Consider the following 14,566-nt stretch of genomic DNA (forward strand, 5'->3'; position numbering starts at 1 on the left):
TTTTTTTTACGTAATATATATTGCTAGACTACTAATATTTGAGCATGTGCATTATATAAAATAAGTATTTATATTATTCAACTAAAATTCATAATTTATGCATAAATTATATCATAATTAAGATATGTAATAAATAAATGTTTTTCAACATATGAATTATATTTTAAATTTATAACAAATAATTTATGTTGTGATATATTGTTATTTTTAATTATTGATAATTTATTTTTAAAATATATTAAAATTTAAATTAAAACTAAAGATATTGAAAATGATAAAGTGAAAGAGTCAAAGAGATAGGAAGTTAAATTAATCATTCAATTGATTTTAAAAGTTTTATAAGATAAAAAATAATAATAATTTACAAAAATAAATTATCCTTATGTGAATGAGTAGGAAAAATGCCTTAAATTGCTAAAATCATTTAAAAGTATATTTATTCTTCCTGATTTTTTTTTTCATGAATATACTAATTTTAAATGTTTTATTCTTCTGCTTGTTTTCATGCTTCAGTTATACTTTTTCCTCTTCGCGTCCTCTATATTGCAAGGTATATATAACATTATTTTTGGCTTTTAATGGTTGTCCTTTGTCCTTTGGTGTGTGATTATTCTTCTGCTTGTTTTCATGCTTCAGTTTTACTTTTCCCTCTTCACATCAGTTACTGAAGCATTGTTTGACAGCTTTCATTGCACATGATTTCTAGTGTGGTATTATGTAGCAGGAGAGCTTTGACTTTGATTTTGCTGTTTTGTTTAGTATCAATTGGTTTATGAGTTGAGCAAGTAGTATTAAGTTGTTATATTTTACTCCTTGATGGGGGTTGTAGGGATGAATATTATTATGCTTGGAGCCTGCATCAACAAACTTTGGACAGGAAACCTCATCCTTTAATTTAATGTTCTATCAGAGTTATCACATATTCATCATCACATGATAATTCATTTGTATTCTCATAACTGATTCCACTGACTAATATTTAATGCAACATTTTTGTTATTTTTTCTGAAGTTGTTCTATTTCTACTTTGTTGTCATTTTCTATATTAGTTTTTTAAGAATTTGGATCTGAAAAATCCAAATTGTTTTTTTTACAAGATATGGATTTGGATTTTAAATCTAATCCATTTAGTTGGATATGGATTTAAAAATCCAATCCATGCCCACCCTTGCAAGGAAGTATCTCTGTCACTTTCTACTTAGATGGTCATGTTTTTGTTTTACTTTTAAGTAGACTTCACTTTCAAATTATGATAATTGAGAAAGCAAGAGCAAGATCATAGGAGGAAAATGGAGCAGAAGCAGCAGAGCATAGACCAATTCAAAGGCAATACAAGGTTACCCAGTTTTGCTATTCCAGAAAGATATGAACTTCATTTAATACCTGATCTCTCTGCACGTACTTTTTCTGGCACCATGCAAATTAGTCTTACGATCAATGAAAGCACCAGCTTTCTTGTCTGAAACTCCGAGGAACTAGTCATCCAAAACACTCACTTCACTAACTCTCAAGGACAGGTGAGTAGTTTTTAGTGATCAAAATCTTTTGTTTAAGCACATAGTGAATTTGGAGTAGTGGGTTTTGGTGGCTCTGTTCTGGGCTTAATTTCTTCAGCAGTAAACTCCATGTGATGTTGTTGTGGATACTGATAATGAGATACTAGTTTTGCTGTTTGATGAAACTCTGAGTGGAGGAGTGTTGCGGATTGGGTTTTCTGGGATTCTCAATGAGCACCTAAGAGGGTTCTACAAATGGTGCTTCCTTTTCTCTTATTTTCTGTTATATAGTTCTTAGTTTCTTACCCAATACACTGTAGCTGGAAACATGTTCTTAGTTGCTCTTGTTCTTTCATTACCAATTTACCATATTTGAACTGTGGGAAATATATAACAGCAACAAGTACTTAATATTTAGCTTATAATGTCTATAGGGTAGATTGTAAAGCAGTTCTGACTTCTGAGATTCATCTAAAACCAGTGCTTATCTATTTTGATTTCATGGACTCATTAAGGTTTGACATCAAATGCAGGATAATTGGGAAAGAATATTGGTCAAATATGGTGCTGGACTTTTACTTACCAATTTCATAAGCCAAATAGTCCCACTGGTAAGCAAATGGAAAAGAAAGATTAGAACTAGTGAATCAATTACTGTATTGCCAGATTCTTTCATTTCAGCCAAAACAATATTTGTCAAATTTTGGTTATGAATTCTGATGAATTGATCAACTTAGCTACAAAAATTAACTGATTGTGTGAGATTTGCGGCAGGCAGCCTGTGAGTTGTTGTGGCTGTTAACTTTGATATTTTTTAGTAAACACTACATGAGAACTGAGTAAATTAAGTTTATACTATATGATGGCAATTCCAATGTTGAGATGTGACAGTTTCTATAAGCCTTCATAGTTGAACCTGTCATTCCTTAAATTTCATGATCTGGCAGGTTAATAGTGATGAGAAAGCAGATGAGATAGAAGCATTTTTTGCCAGTCACATGAACCATTCCATCGTTATGCATTTGAAGTTAAGCATTGAACGTATCCGTATCAAAGCAAGATGGATTTGAAGTGTAAGGCAAGAGCACTCTCTGCAAGACTTGATCAAACAATTAGCTCACAGGAAATGATAGCTTTGACAAAAGTTACCTTTTAAGCAAATCTATTAACATAGACCGTTTCCACTAGGCTGTCTATACCTCTGCCTCTTGTGCATTCCTAATATCTTGCTATATTTGAGTAAATACCAGTTTGAGAATAGTTGGGTCAGTCCAAAATAGTTAACCAAGCTGTCATGTATTCCTCAAAGTTTATCTTCCTTATTAGTAATTGTTGTATTAGTGAAAATGGCAAGTCTATTCAGTGGACAAATTCTAGTTTATTGTAGTAATTTGCAGCAAATGCCTAGTTTATCTCTGAGAAGTAACATTCTTTCCGCGGCACACAATTGTGAACGAGATGCAAAATGAATTATGTAAACTATCCATTGATCAATTAAATAACATTTGTACAAAAGCTTGGAATAACAATGAAAATCTTACACAAGTCGCATGCATAAACCAACTCCACCCAAAAAAAAAAGAGCATTCCAACAACTACTAGTCAGAATTCTCTTACACAAGAACCACTCCTCCCATTCCTCTATATGAATTTAAACCCTATGTATGTGTGTGAACAATTAACTCTCATAAAAACTGTTTTAAAAAAAAAAAGTTTAGATAAACTAAGCAAAGCATCTCCTTTGTAACTCCAACTTGGTCTAGCTAGTTCCATTCATGGTTTGGTGAAGGGGCAAGATTGGACCTCCCAATCCCCTGCCCTGAAGTTCATCTTGGCCATCCTCAAACCAGCCCTGAAGCTCTCAATGAAGTGGTGAGCCTTGGTATCAACATCAGGGCTAGGACAGAACAATGAGAGTGCACTCACACTTGCAGAATCTTCACCATTTTTGGCAAAAGGACTATTGACTTGGCTTCTTGTTTCATCATGAGTACTAGTTGTTGGTGTGTCCACACTAACTTCATCCAAATCATCAGGTGATCCACTACGTGAACTACCAATCTGTCTACCCTCACAAAGTCACCCTGCACCCGGAACTTCCACCCCGGCAACTTGAACGGCGGCAGTGGTGGCGGTGGAGGAATAGGGTTTAATGGTGACTCATTGCCAGCCATCATCACATTAGAGGAAGAACCATGCTCCCTCTTGTTTGATACGCTTGCTCTTGTTATTGTTGCCACACAAACAATGTGACGGTTTTTGTGTTTCCCTTTCTTCAAAGAAAACAGGTTCTGAAAAACCTTAGGTGGCGGCGGTGGTGGTGAACTTTTCACAACGGAATCATTTCCTTCCGGCTTCGCATTTCGTCGAACTCCTCTCGTTCGAGTCGTCGGTAGCGGAGGACACGGTGGTGACGCCGGCGGTTGTGAATTCTGCGCTTCAAAATCGTTTGTTTCGCGTTTCTCCATGGTTTCCGGCTGATATGTTCGCTTGGCATTTCTCCGAACACCTTTAGTTCTTGTCACCGGCGGCGGTTGTGAATCCATCACAGGTAAATCATTTGCTTCATGTTTCTCGATTGTTTCCGCTTGATGTGTTCGCTTGAAATTCCGTCGAACACCTTTCGTTCTCGTCGCCGGCGGCGGTGGCGAAATCTTCGCATCTAAATCTTCCCTTTCATGCTCCTCCACGGTTTCCACTTGATATGCTCGCTTGACATTTCTTCAAACAGCTTCCGTTCCCTGCTGCGGCGGCGCAGTGGGGACATTATCAATTCCTATTTCCTTTTCTTCTTCTTCAGGCTCAGTTCTCATATGCCTGTGGCGGTGCCGGAGAAGGTAAGTATTATCATAAAACCGGAACCTTTCATCAAAGCTCCTCAGCCTATTAAACGATCGATTATGAATCTGAGAATAATCGTTTTGGAACCATGCTGATGGTGGCGTAGAAGGGTTCGAAAACGTTCTGCGAGAGCGCGGGGTTTGGGTTTCGGAGGTGGTGTTGGTGTTGCTTCTGCTGAAGAAGCCGCAAACAATGGGGAAGAGAACGAGTACGAGGTTGAGGGAGTCGCAGCTGTTCTTAACTGTACGAGGTTTGAAGAAGATGTTGGAAGCGAACGAGTGCAACGTAGGAGGTCAGTAACAGAACGGTGGCATTGTCCACGTGTCACCCTCTTGTTGGTCCATTTTGTATAACGATAATAATAATATGGTGTGCGGCGTGTCTTTATGAATGAAAGTGAGCTTTGTTTGTTTGAGATACTTTTGCTTTGTGTGTTGGGTAACGTTGTTCTGCTTTGCTTGATTTGATTTGTTGGGTTAAATGCTGGTTGGAACGTGAAAATGAGCATGTGAGCATTTTGAAACTGAGTAATTGAGCTTGACTTGACCCTATGGATTAACTTTTGTCTATTTCAATGCATGCCTTGAATCGTGCTAATTGTACATCATGCATGTAACAATTTCTTCATTCATGGAATGGAAGGGAATTGAATGCAAATACCATCAAGTCCATTTCCCTTTGCTTATTGCTTCATTTGAAATTGATGTTTATTTGATTCGCATTCTTGATCATCGAGACATCGTATATTAACATAAGATCGTCATCTTGCACGGATACAAAAAAAACACGTGTAAAGGATTTGAGCTATTTATTCGTAAAAGCTTATAAGTTTATGAATTTGAACTGCATGATCGTGCAGCTTTGTTTGAACTCCACATGGCACAATCATAATCCATTAACATACGTAGCTGGTAATACGCATAAGACAATTGACAGATGCATTTGCATCAACTAAGATGTAGACCAAGACAAACGACATGTAAAAGAAACAGAGCTTTTCACACCAAAAAACCAAAGATTGAAAAGAACCCATAGACATCTTGTGAGAAAGCGCGTTATATTGTTGTTGTAAGTATCAACAACTTGAAAGTTTTGTTGCTTGTGCTAAAAAAAATCAGCTTCTTAGTTCTTATTAATAATTAGGCAGAAATTACTATTTTTATTTCTTTTGAGGTTATTTTATTCATTTTTTTATTGTATCATCTTGAAAACGGTGCATGACCTTCATATCATAGGTCCCAAAGCACGGTGTGAAAACGTTTTAGAGCTGTGTGATTGAAATGGAGAGTTGGATGGATGAGGGTGCGCAGGATGGAAAAAATACCATATAATTGTTCTTTTTTTTTTTTTTAAGGTTTCTCTATCGCTAACCTTCCCTTTCCTTTTCGTCTTTGATACACACTTCGGACTGAGTAAGGTAATGCCAACTAAAATGAACGAACTCCGACCAACTTCCTTGTGTCGCCTCCATCTCTATGAGAGACGTCTTCTGAAGCCATCGTGAGGTAGGAGACTTTGTCGTTCACGATGGAGGGGGAGGATGTAAGTGATGAAGACAAAAAAGAATGAAAATAAAAAAAAAATGGTGTCAATGAAAATCAGTGTTGGGTTTGTGTTGTGTTTTTAGGTGTCAATGTGTCATTATATTGTTCGTTCAGATGTCATTATTTCTAATACTGTGTAATTGTATGTAAATAAAATCATAGGAGTGTTCAATAGTGTTAGAATGGAGACCGAAGAGATCTTCATTGTATTTTTTTAATTCTTATGTCTTAGGTTTGATGTTGATAGTGATATTAATTCTATTTTTTGTGAGCAAATGTTTCGGTAATGATTTTTGAGGGGAAAAAGTTTTTTTGTTGATATAAGAAAGAAAAGAAAAAGACAATCTCCTACTATTGAGATCATAGTATCTTGGACATCCATCGAGTAACAAATGTATCTAAGGGCAAAAAAAGTTTTGTATGATAGAAGACATCTTTCATTAGAGAGTACATTGAATATAAATTCTATGTGAGAAGAAGATAAAGTTTAGTTCAAGTAAATCAAACACAATGTGAATATTCCAACGTGAATGTTATAAACACTTAAACACCTCAAATGCGGTCTTTCTACATGACTTAGACATTATTATATATGAGTTTAATGACTTAGACATTATCAATGTATAAACTTTTACTTACTATTGATTAGGAATCACTAGTAATTTGACTTTTGAGGTAGTCATTATAAAATTAACAAACTTATCATATAGAATGATTTGTAATTAAATGACAAAATAAATTTATTTTACACTATAACTTATTTTCTCATTATATAATATAAAATGTACTTTTACTTCCTTCAATTTTATTTAGAGAGTAAAATAAGCGATTAATTATGTTGAAATTTTAAAAATATAAGTCAAAAGTAAAAAGTGCATTCTCCAAAGCCACTACTCCACCACAATTATACATTAACCTATTATTTTAAAAAAAATCAAAATTAGAGTAAGACAAAACAAAAGTGTGTTCTTTGAGAGAGGGATTCTTGATGCTCTCCACGTATTTTAGAATCATGTCATACCAAAGTTATTAGGTGAATCACAAATAGCTGAAATGCAATTGCAATTAAAAGGCTATCTTAAACTTGTTAGATAGCAACTGCAAATATTCATGACCAAGCGTTGACACATCAAGTACTTTACACCTGTTTTGGTTCTTTTGAACATTTCTCATCTTGAAGTACTTAGCAAAAATGCAACTTCTACTTGAACGTGAACAATATGAGGAGTGTTCCAAAGGACATCAACTTGGGGTCTTCCTCATGCACCAGATACCACCAGCTTCACCCTGGATTCAAGCGGAGAACAGCACATAAAACCAGGCTTTCATATGATCAAATACCAGCAGCACTATATTTTCACTTTCTTGTTTTTTTTCTAATAAATTAATGATAGCAACTAGTTACCAACACGAGACACATACACACCAAAATAAGTTAACTGAACCATCTTTTTTGATAAAATCCGAGTTATATCATCCTTGTCTATACACAACTCCAAGAAGGGGGAAAAAAGCAGCTCTACATCCACATAATGGAATGGAAATAGCTTTAGACCTTTGGTGCTTTGGTACCTATTTTTCTTGATGATCACAAGAGTTTGATCTACCGTGGATGGATCAGGCTTGCCTTCCTCGTGTAGGGGCTGATATTAGAAGTGATTTTTTTGTCACCTTAGCTAGAGATAGGTGGTTAGTTGAAAGGTAAATTACAAGAAAATAACAGCTACTGTTATCACTGCGGCAATTGTGAAAAGTAGAGCCTGCAACACCAATAACAATGTATTAAAACAAGAATAAAAAACAATCACTCCAATGACAACATAAATAAGATTAGATATGGCAAATGAAACAGCAGAATATACTTCTGCAAAGTAGAAGAATATGCAAAACAGCAGAATATACTTCTTAAATTAAAGTACAAGACTTACAGCAATTGCAGAAGCAGCAAGCCCAGCCCGCTCTCTTGGATCCTTATGATAGTAATTTCCAAAGTAGAGAATTGTAGCATAATACCACATTAGTGGGCAAACAAATCCTAGCAGAAGACTGGAAAGAAAAGGAGGGGACTAGATGCAAACATCAAACTATGCAGGCAGAAGAAATTGAGAAAGAGTAAATCTGTACAAAATTACTCACGAGAACCATCCAATGCCACAGCCAAAACATGGAAGTGGCTTGTCAAATTTTCCCAATAGTGGGTTCTCTGTATCCCTAGTAGGAGGATACTCGCCTTTTCTTTGGTCAGCTGTATCCATCTAGAGCCCTTTGTATATTAAACTCAACTTTAGTTACTATTTTTCACACATAAAAGAGGAATACTTGCATATTTGAGTGTTTTTCTTTACAAAAAAGCCTTAGCAACAAAGCATGGATATCATCATAATACTTTTAGGAGGTGGGAATAAATTGAAACCAAGACAGAAACAAGAAAATAAAACAAAAAAAGTCAAGATGAGAAGTAGATGTCATCTGCCAATGATCATGATCACTACCCAAAAAAAAAAAAAAAAAAGAATACTAAATAAGAATAGCATTAGAAAATAATGAAAAAGAGTTTCTACACCTCATTCCATGGAAAAAAAAATATGCAATGAGCGATTGAGATAAGTGAGATAGTCTCTGGCTAGGTTTGGATTTATCCTTATCTTTATATTGTTATTTATCTTTACGTGTTTACTTTATCATCTGTGAAATTGAGATAAGTCCGTTAAAACCTTACCTCCTCTCTCTCTCTCTCTCCATATTTGTTATCAATTTCAGTTGAAATAAGAAAAAGCATCAGTATCCTCCCTACTTTCTATGAAAATGAATCCGTCAAATTAAGATTAACACGGGATTTGCATACTTTTTTTAGGGTAATTGATTCAATAGTTTTTGAGGCATTAAAACAACAACCTCAGTTATCCAATAGTTTTTGAGGCATTATATATGGTAATATAACCCTCAACAAAAAGAAAGCTGACAATAAATACTAATGATGAGATAATGAGATCATTATATTATGAGTTTCTGAATACAAGGCTAGCACCATATTAATGCCTCTTGTATGGCATTTGCATACAAAATCATACATCCATCAAGGCAGCAACAGCCAATAGCAAGTTAAACTTTCAGAGCACAATTCCAGTATTCTACCTAGCAGGGGCCACTAAAATAGAAGAAAATCTAGCAGTGTTTAACTTACACAAGAAATCAAAATATTCAAAATCAATTTGGAATCTCCTGGTAACACCACTACAAATAAGAGGTCGTTTCCAACAGTATAAACAGACATCCAAACAAACTACACAAATTGCACTTTTCACATGATAACTCAAAACAAAATGATATGGAATTCCAGCATTTCACTAAAAAGTACTGTCAGACACAGGCTGCCCTCCTTATAAAGAACTCTCAAATCTCAATCCCGAATTTCACGGAGTGGAGGGGACAGTTTCAGACCAAGATTTTCCATTCCTAAATTATAATCAGTTATCAATTCCACATCTAAGAGGTAGACCATCCACAGATTGAAGGTACTTGATAAAGGATCTAGAGCATATCTCAGAAAAAGGGGATGATCAAATTAACACATCGCTGACCAATGAAAGCATCTATTTATTTTTTCAATATCAGAAAACATCTAATTCATCTACAGTGAGTAAAAAGATTACACACACCAGAAAATGAATTATGAGTGGTTACTTCAATTGGTCCTCAACATAACCAAGCATTCAAGCAATGCCCAACTATGATTTATGAACACTAAATATGGTTTAGCCTTACTTCCTTATGCAAGCTAGAGGATCCACCACTTACAAGGCAAAGCAAGAAAACACTCACATCACCCAATTTCCCCAATTACTGAAATTCTAGTTCTAGACACTAAAAAAGAGTGGTGGGGTGGACAATTACCAAAATCAGAAGTCAGGCACAATTATGCACAAACTTCAGAATCAATGCAAGAATAAAGAGAAGAGAACCACACTGAAATCAGCACTGCCTTACAAGTAAAGTTATTAGCTCAAACTATATTTACAAAAACATACATACATACATACATACATACATACATATATATATATATATATATATATATATATAAAGATTAATGCTGTATCCCAAAAGCCATCAATACAATAAAAAAAAATTAAAACTTTATTTAAAAAATCACATACATATTTAAAAACAGCGAGGACCCATGTTTCATCAACGGAATTCCTTCAAACCCATCTTCTAATTTTCCATCTCTCACTCCCCCGAGGGAAAAAAATGCATAAAAATAAAAAAATTACCTTTGAATTAAAAAGCAAAGGAAAGTGAGAAAGAGAAGCGTTTCCGAAGGAGAAAAAGGAAGCCGTTGTGTCTCTACATGGCGTTGTTGTTGTTCGTATGTTGTTGGGAACGGTAAGGGATAGTACAGAGTGGGAACTCTTTGCTTTTTTCTCGCTTCAGTTGCTGTAACAAAATCAATACACTGGCTTCTGCATCCGACGTCGTGTTCCTGATTTTTTTCTTCTTTTGTTTCTTTTTTTTTTTTTCAAGTTGACAGAATAAATTGAGATTTAATTTTGAACTTTTGGGTTGGTATTCTTTTCATGTAGTTCAGTTTTATAGAGGAAGAACTTAGTTTGATTCTCGTATAAATTTGATTCTCCTATGATATACTATTGAAAGGACCGAGGACCGTGAAACATCAAGTATGATTAAGTTCTGAGTAATTATGGTTGTTGTTAATCAAAATTAAGTTATTTCCAAATAAATAAAACTTAGATTTGTATAGGTAAGGAATTAAGGATAGGAGATAGATGATGTATATTATAGCATATGGTTAAAATTATAGAAAATATTTAAAATTGTTTCAATATAAATAAGTAAAAAAACATATCATAAATAAAAATATATATTCATAAATTGTATGTGATTTTTTTAAAAAAAATATTTTTATAGGTTTAATTGTAAATTTTATCACTCATCTTTAATTATTTTACAAATTTTATCATCTAAATTTTATTTTTCGTTAATTTTTATTCAAGTTTTCAAATTTTGCATATTTTATCATCATAGATAAACTTTTTTTTTTATCAAACTATATGGTTTAACTCAACTTTAATTATTTCACAAAATTTATCACCCAATTTTTTTTTTTACAAAATTTATCACTCAAGCTTTTTATTCTTTTGCACTCTACCACCACAGACGAATTTTTTTTATCAAACTAAATGGTTTTGTAAAATTATATATCAAATTAGGTGATTTTGAAAATTATCTATTAAAGATGAATAATTTTGACTTTTAACATGGGTCGTAGTTACCATCAATAAACAATAATATATAAAAAAGTGATTTATTACATTGCTTTGTTACTATAATGCTAAAATGCACAAAAATTGAAATTTTAGATGATAAAATTTGTTAAATATTGAAAGTTAAATGATAAAACTCGTAAAAAAAACTTTTGTGGTAAAATCTGTAAAATTATGAAAATTAAGTGGTAAATTCGTGAAAATAAAACTTAAGTGATAAAATTCACAAAATGTTGAAAGTTTATTCATAAATTTTATAATTAATCCTTTTTTGTAATACATTTTTTAAATTTAAAGATTTATTTGGAATTGATATCCCAACTTTGAAATAAAAAAGGTTAAAGATTTTTATTTTGTATTTTATCATAATCAATTCATATGTTTTATAATGATATTATTCAATCTGAATAAAACTATCCCTAATATAGTATACACCTAAACTTGTATGTTTATATCTAACGCTAAAAGCTAAAAAGCAAACTCAATATCACTTTCGTGTTTGTATGAAATTGTTCCACTAAAATTACTAACAAAACTTTATCGATGACCTTGAAGCGCATACAAGATGAGTTTATTAGAGAAGAAAAGGATGAAAGGAAAAAAAGTCTGACAAATAAACTATTTTATAAGAAATCAAAAATACTTGTCTCATTTATCATTTTATTCAAACTAGCTTATAAACTAATCAAAATACTTAATTAGCATTTGGAATTTGGGGGTTTGGGTAACAAAAGAGTCTTCCTTTACACTTATTTTAGCTAAAAAATGCATATTATAAAAAAAAATTAATAAGAATATTATAATTTACCTCCAAATAGTATGCTAGAGTGTGAATTGCCATTCTTTACCCAAAATATAGATTTGATAAAATAAAAATCAATTTTGTTAAAGTGATATATATCATGTTTGAATAAGTTGAATCGAATTTGACTTAAATCATCAATAAATCTCAATTGAATTAATTGTGTTAATTTAGCTTTTCGGTTTAAGTAATTTTATGAATACTTTTAGATTTTTTTGAGTCTCTATTTAAAGGATGAATACCTCTAAATAAAACCTACCAATGATGATAATGAATTTTAAAATGTTAAAGTCATCTATATTAATCTTAAATTTGAAATTGTTATATTTTTTTCTAAAACAAGAAAAGAAACTTGTTCCTTTGTCATATTTAATTTTAAACTATTTCACAAATTAAACCACAAAAATTTAAATGATCAACGAACTAATCACAAATTTTTAAATTAAACATTTTAATTACAAAATTTTAAATAGTTCAAAATCTTATATATTACTTTAACCTAAAAAATACTCTTCGTATTTGTATGTAACTCTATATTATAACTATATTTTTTTTATTTAGATAAATAATAATCTAACCTTCAACTAATATTTAATTCTGATGGATGAGATAAGAAATATTTATTTTCTGGCATAAAAATCCCTTTGTGAGTAATGATATGCACAGACACTAGCAAGAGATTAATTGTCTCTAAAAAAATTGTTTTCGACTGTGAACCAAATTGGACAAAAGTTATCTTTTAATATAGTGTTTTTTTTTAATAATGAAATACTAGCTCTAAGTCGGCACACTGAGAACGTATATATATAAAGCTCTTAAACCCTAAAACCCCGCACGATTCAAACAACAGCAGAGAGCTTTCTCGGAGACGGAGACTGAGACTCGCCTCGGAAGACCATCACACACACACCACTCACTCAGTTGCGAACGGTGGAGTTGATTTGAACTGCGACGAACATTCAATCAAAACCATAACCTTCTCTAATTAACTTAATCACTTTTTGTTTTCTTTCGTTGCTTTTTGACTGCGTTTTGCTACTTGAAGTGAAAGCAAAAACTAGCTCTCTTAGGTCGATAGTATTTTTTTCCTTCAATATATTTTGCTTTTTATATATACAATACTCTTTCACTGTTCAGCTTATAGACAAGAAGTGTTTCAGCTTCAAATGGCGATTGACGGTAGTTTCAGCCTTCATTCTTCGCTTCGGAGGTTCCTCGATCGTTGCCCGAAGCTCCAGTGTTTTCCGCCGCTTGAATCGCTCGAACGAATGGTATTGCTTCTTAAATTTTCATTCCTTTACTTGCTTTTCACGAAAATTGTTGATGACCATCCAAACAAAATTTTTGCATGTGAAGAGTTCAATTGCATTTCAAACACTCGAGTTTTGAAATGCCTTCGTCCTAACACATGCTCTTTTTATGGAGTCTTTTTGAGTGAGAAATGCTAACAACACATTTTCTAAGATACTCTTTATTTTACCAGAACTTGTTGAAAACCACAAAATTGTGTGGGTCCCACTCCTTCATGATTTTGTAGTCTTCAATAATTTTTTTTTTTAAAAAGAACACTATCCTTTTTGTATTGCCTGTTATTTTTATTTATGTGTTTTTTCTTGTGTACAGGGAGACTTGGTGACAGAAGAGGAAGTTGTTAATGTGTTAGTAGGGGTGTTTCTGCACCCCAGTTATACAATTCCGTTGATGGGGTGTTTCCGACCTATTGCTCGACATATTGTAGATAAAGCTGTTGCTTTGCTTCGTCTTGTGCCAAATTTGAGGTCTATTCCTGATGATACTGCTGCTGAAGATGATCGTGACAGAGTTTTGGATGGAGTTGTGAATGTCATAGAGTTTTATAGTTGGGGGCAGGGAAGGGGTCTGGATCTTCATGAGCTTGCTTGCCTAGCCTTCTGTCGGGCTCTTGACATGGGTCCTTTTCTGCTGAGGTTGATATCTTCCCTGAGCCTTGTTTACAATAACTTCTTCTATGCAGCTTATCTATCTATTTCTTCATGCTTCATTTCTTTTTCTCTGTTGTGTGCTTTCGTTGGTGATGTTCTTATGATTCTGGTAGAAAGATGGTTATTAGTGTTAATTATTATCTTAAAAAATAGGATAGTTTTTCTAAATGAAACCTTCAATGGAAGCAAAGTGCTGGACAATGCGATACTCCTAATTTGGACATGGCTTAAATCTAAGGAGAAAGATTTTGCTCTGCACTTTCACCAATGGTCCACTAATCTAAGAGAAGGTTTTTGTATTTAGGAAGAGATAGTATGTGAAGGACAATTGTAACTTCTTATAGTGAGACTAGCTAGGTTCCCTCTACAGGAACTAGCTGTCTACATAATTCCATCATGTATATTTAGTACCACTGGTACTCCTCATATATATAAATATATCTATTTTTGCTGAGCAAAAAAAAAAAAAAATCTTAAAAAACTAGGAATGCAAAATGTGTCTTTTTTTTTTGTTTTTTGATTAGAAAAGAAAATATCATTTTTTTTGGTGGATGCAAAGAAAATATCATTAAGGAAGAGAAAATAGGGCAAGGGGTACCTGACCGCCGACCCTTACAAAACCATCAAATTACAGTAA

The 14,566-nt window shown here is 33.2% G+C and overlaps 2 protein-coding genes and 1 pseudogene across 4 annotated transcripts in view; 1 reads left to right on the forward strand and 2 right to left on the reverse strand.

Moving 5' to 3' along the window:
• Positions 1 to 2,966: 2,966 nt before the first annotated feature.
• On the reverse strand, positions 2,967 to 4,612 carry LOC106796385 (uncharacterized; annotated as a pseudogene).
• A 2,314-nt stretch (positions 4,613 to 6,926) lies between these two features.
• On the reverse strand, positions 6,927 to 10,694 carry LOC100815116 (60S ribosomal protein L18a-like protein). Of its 3 annotated transcripts, XR_005889107.1 has the most exons (5): positions 10,156 to 10,578; positions 8,018 to 8,144; positions 7,810 to 7,927; positions 7,454 to 7,641; positions 6,927 to 7,168 (listed from the first exon to the last, which is right to left on the reverse strand). XR_005889107.1 is itself a non-coding variant. In XM_006598744.4 (4 exons), the coding sequence occupies exons 2-4, from the start codon at positions 8,134 to 8,136 to the stop codon at positions 7,588 to 7,590; spliced, it is 291 nt and encodes a 96-aa protein (XP_006598807.1). In that variant the 5' UTR covers positions 8,137 to 8,144; positions 10,156 to 10,579; the 3' UTR covers positions 6,927 to 7,587. The 3 variants fall into 3 exon arrangements, 2 of the variants coding, with proteins under 2 accessions (XP_006598807.1, XP_014624750.1); XM_006598744.4 differs by having other exon boundaries at positions 6,927 to 7,641; positions 10,156 to 10,579; XM_014769264.3 differs by having other exon boundaries at positions 6,927 to 7,641; positions 8,018 to 10,694.
• Positions 10,695 to 12,790: 2,096 nt separating this feature from the next.
• Positions 12,791 to 14,566, forward strand: part of LOC102663906 (midasin) — a 59,280-nt gene continuing 57,504 nt past the window's right edge. The window contains exons 1-2 of the mRNA XM_014768798.3: positions 12,791 to 13,239; positions 13,592 to 13,914. Of these exons, the coding sequence (XP_014624284.1) occupies positions 13,135 to 13,239; positions 13,592 to 13,914 (428 nt within the window). The 5' untranslated portion in view covers positions 12,791 to 13,134. The remainder of the gene's footprint in view (positions 13,240 to 13,591; positions 13,915 to 14,566) is intronic.

Source organism: Glycine max, chromosome 16, assembly GCF_000004515.6.
Source record: "Glycine max cultivar Williams 82 chromosome 16, Glycine_max_v4.0, whole genome shotgun sequence".
Lineage (NCBI taxonomy): Eukaryota > Viridiplantae > Streptophyta > Magnoliopsida > Fabales > Fabaceae > Glycine > Glycine max.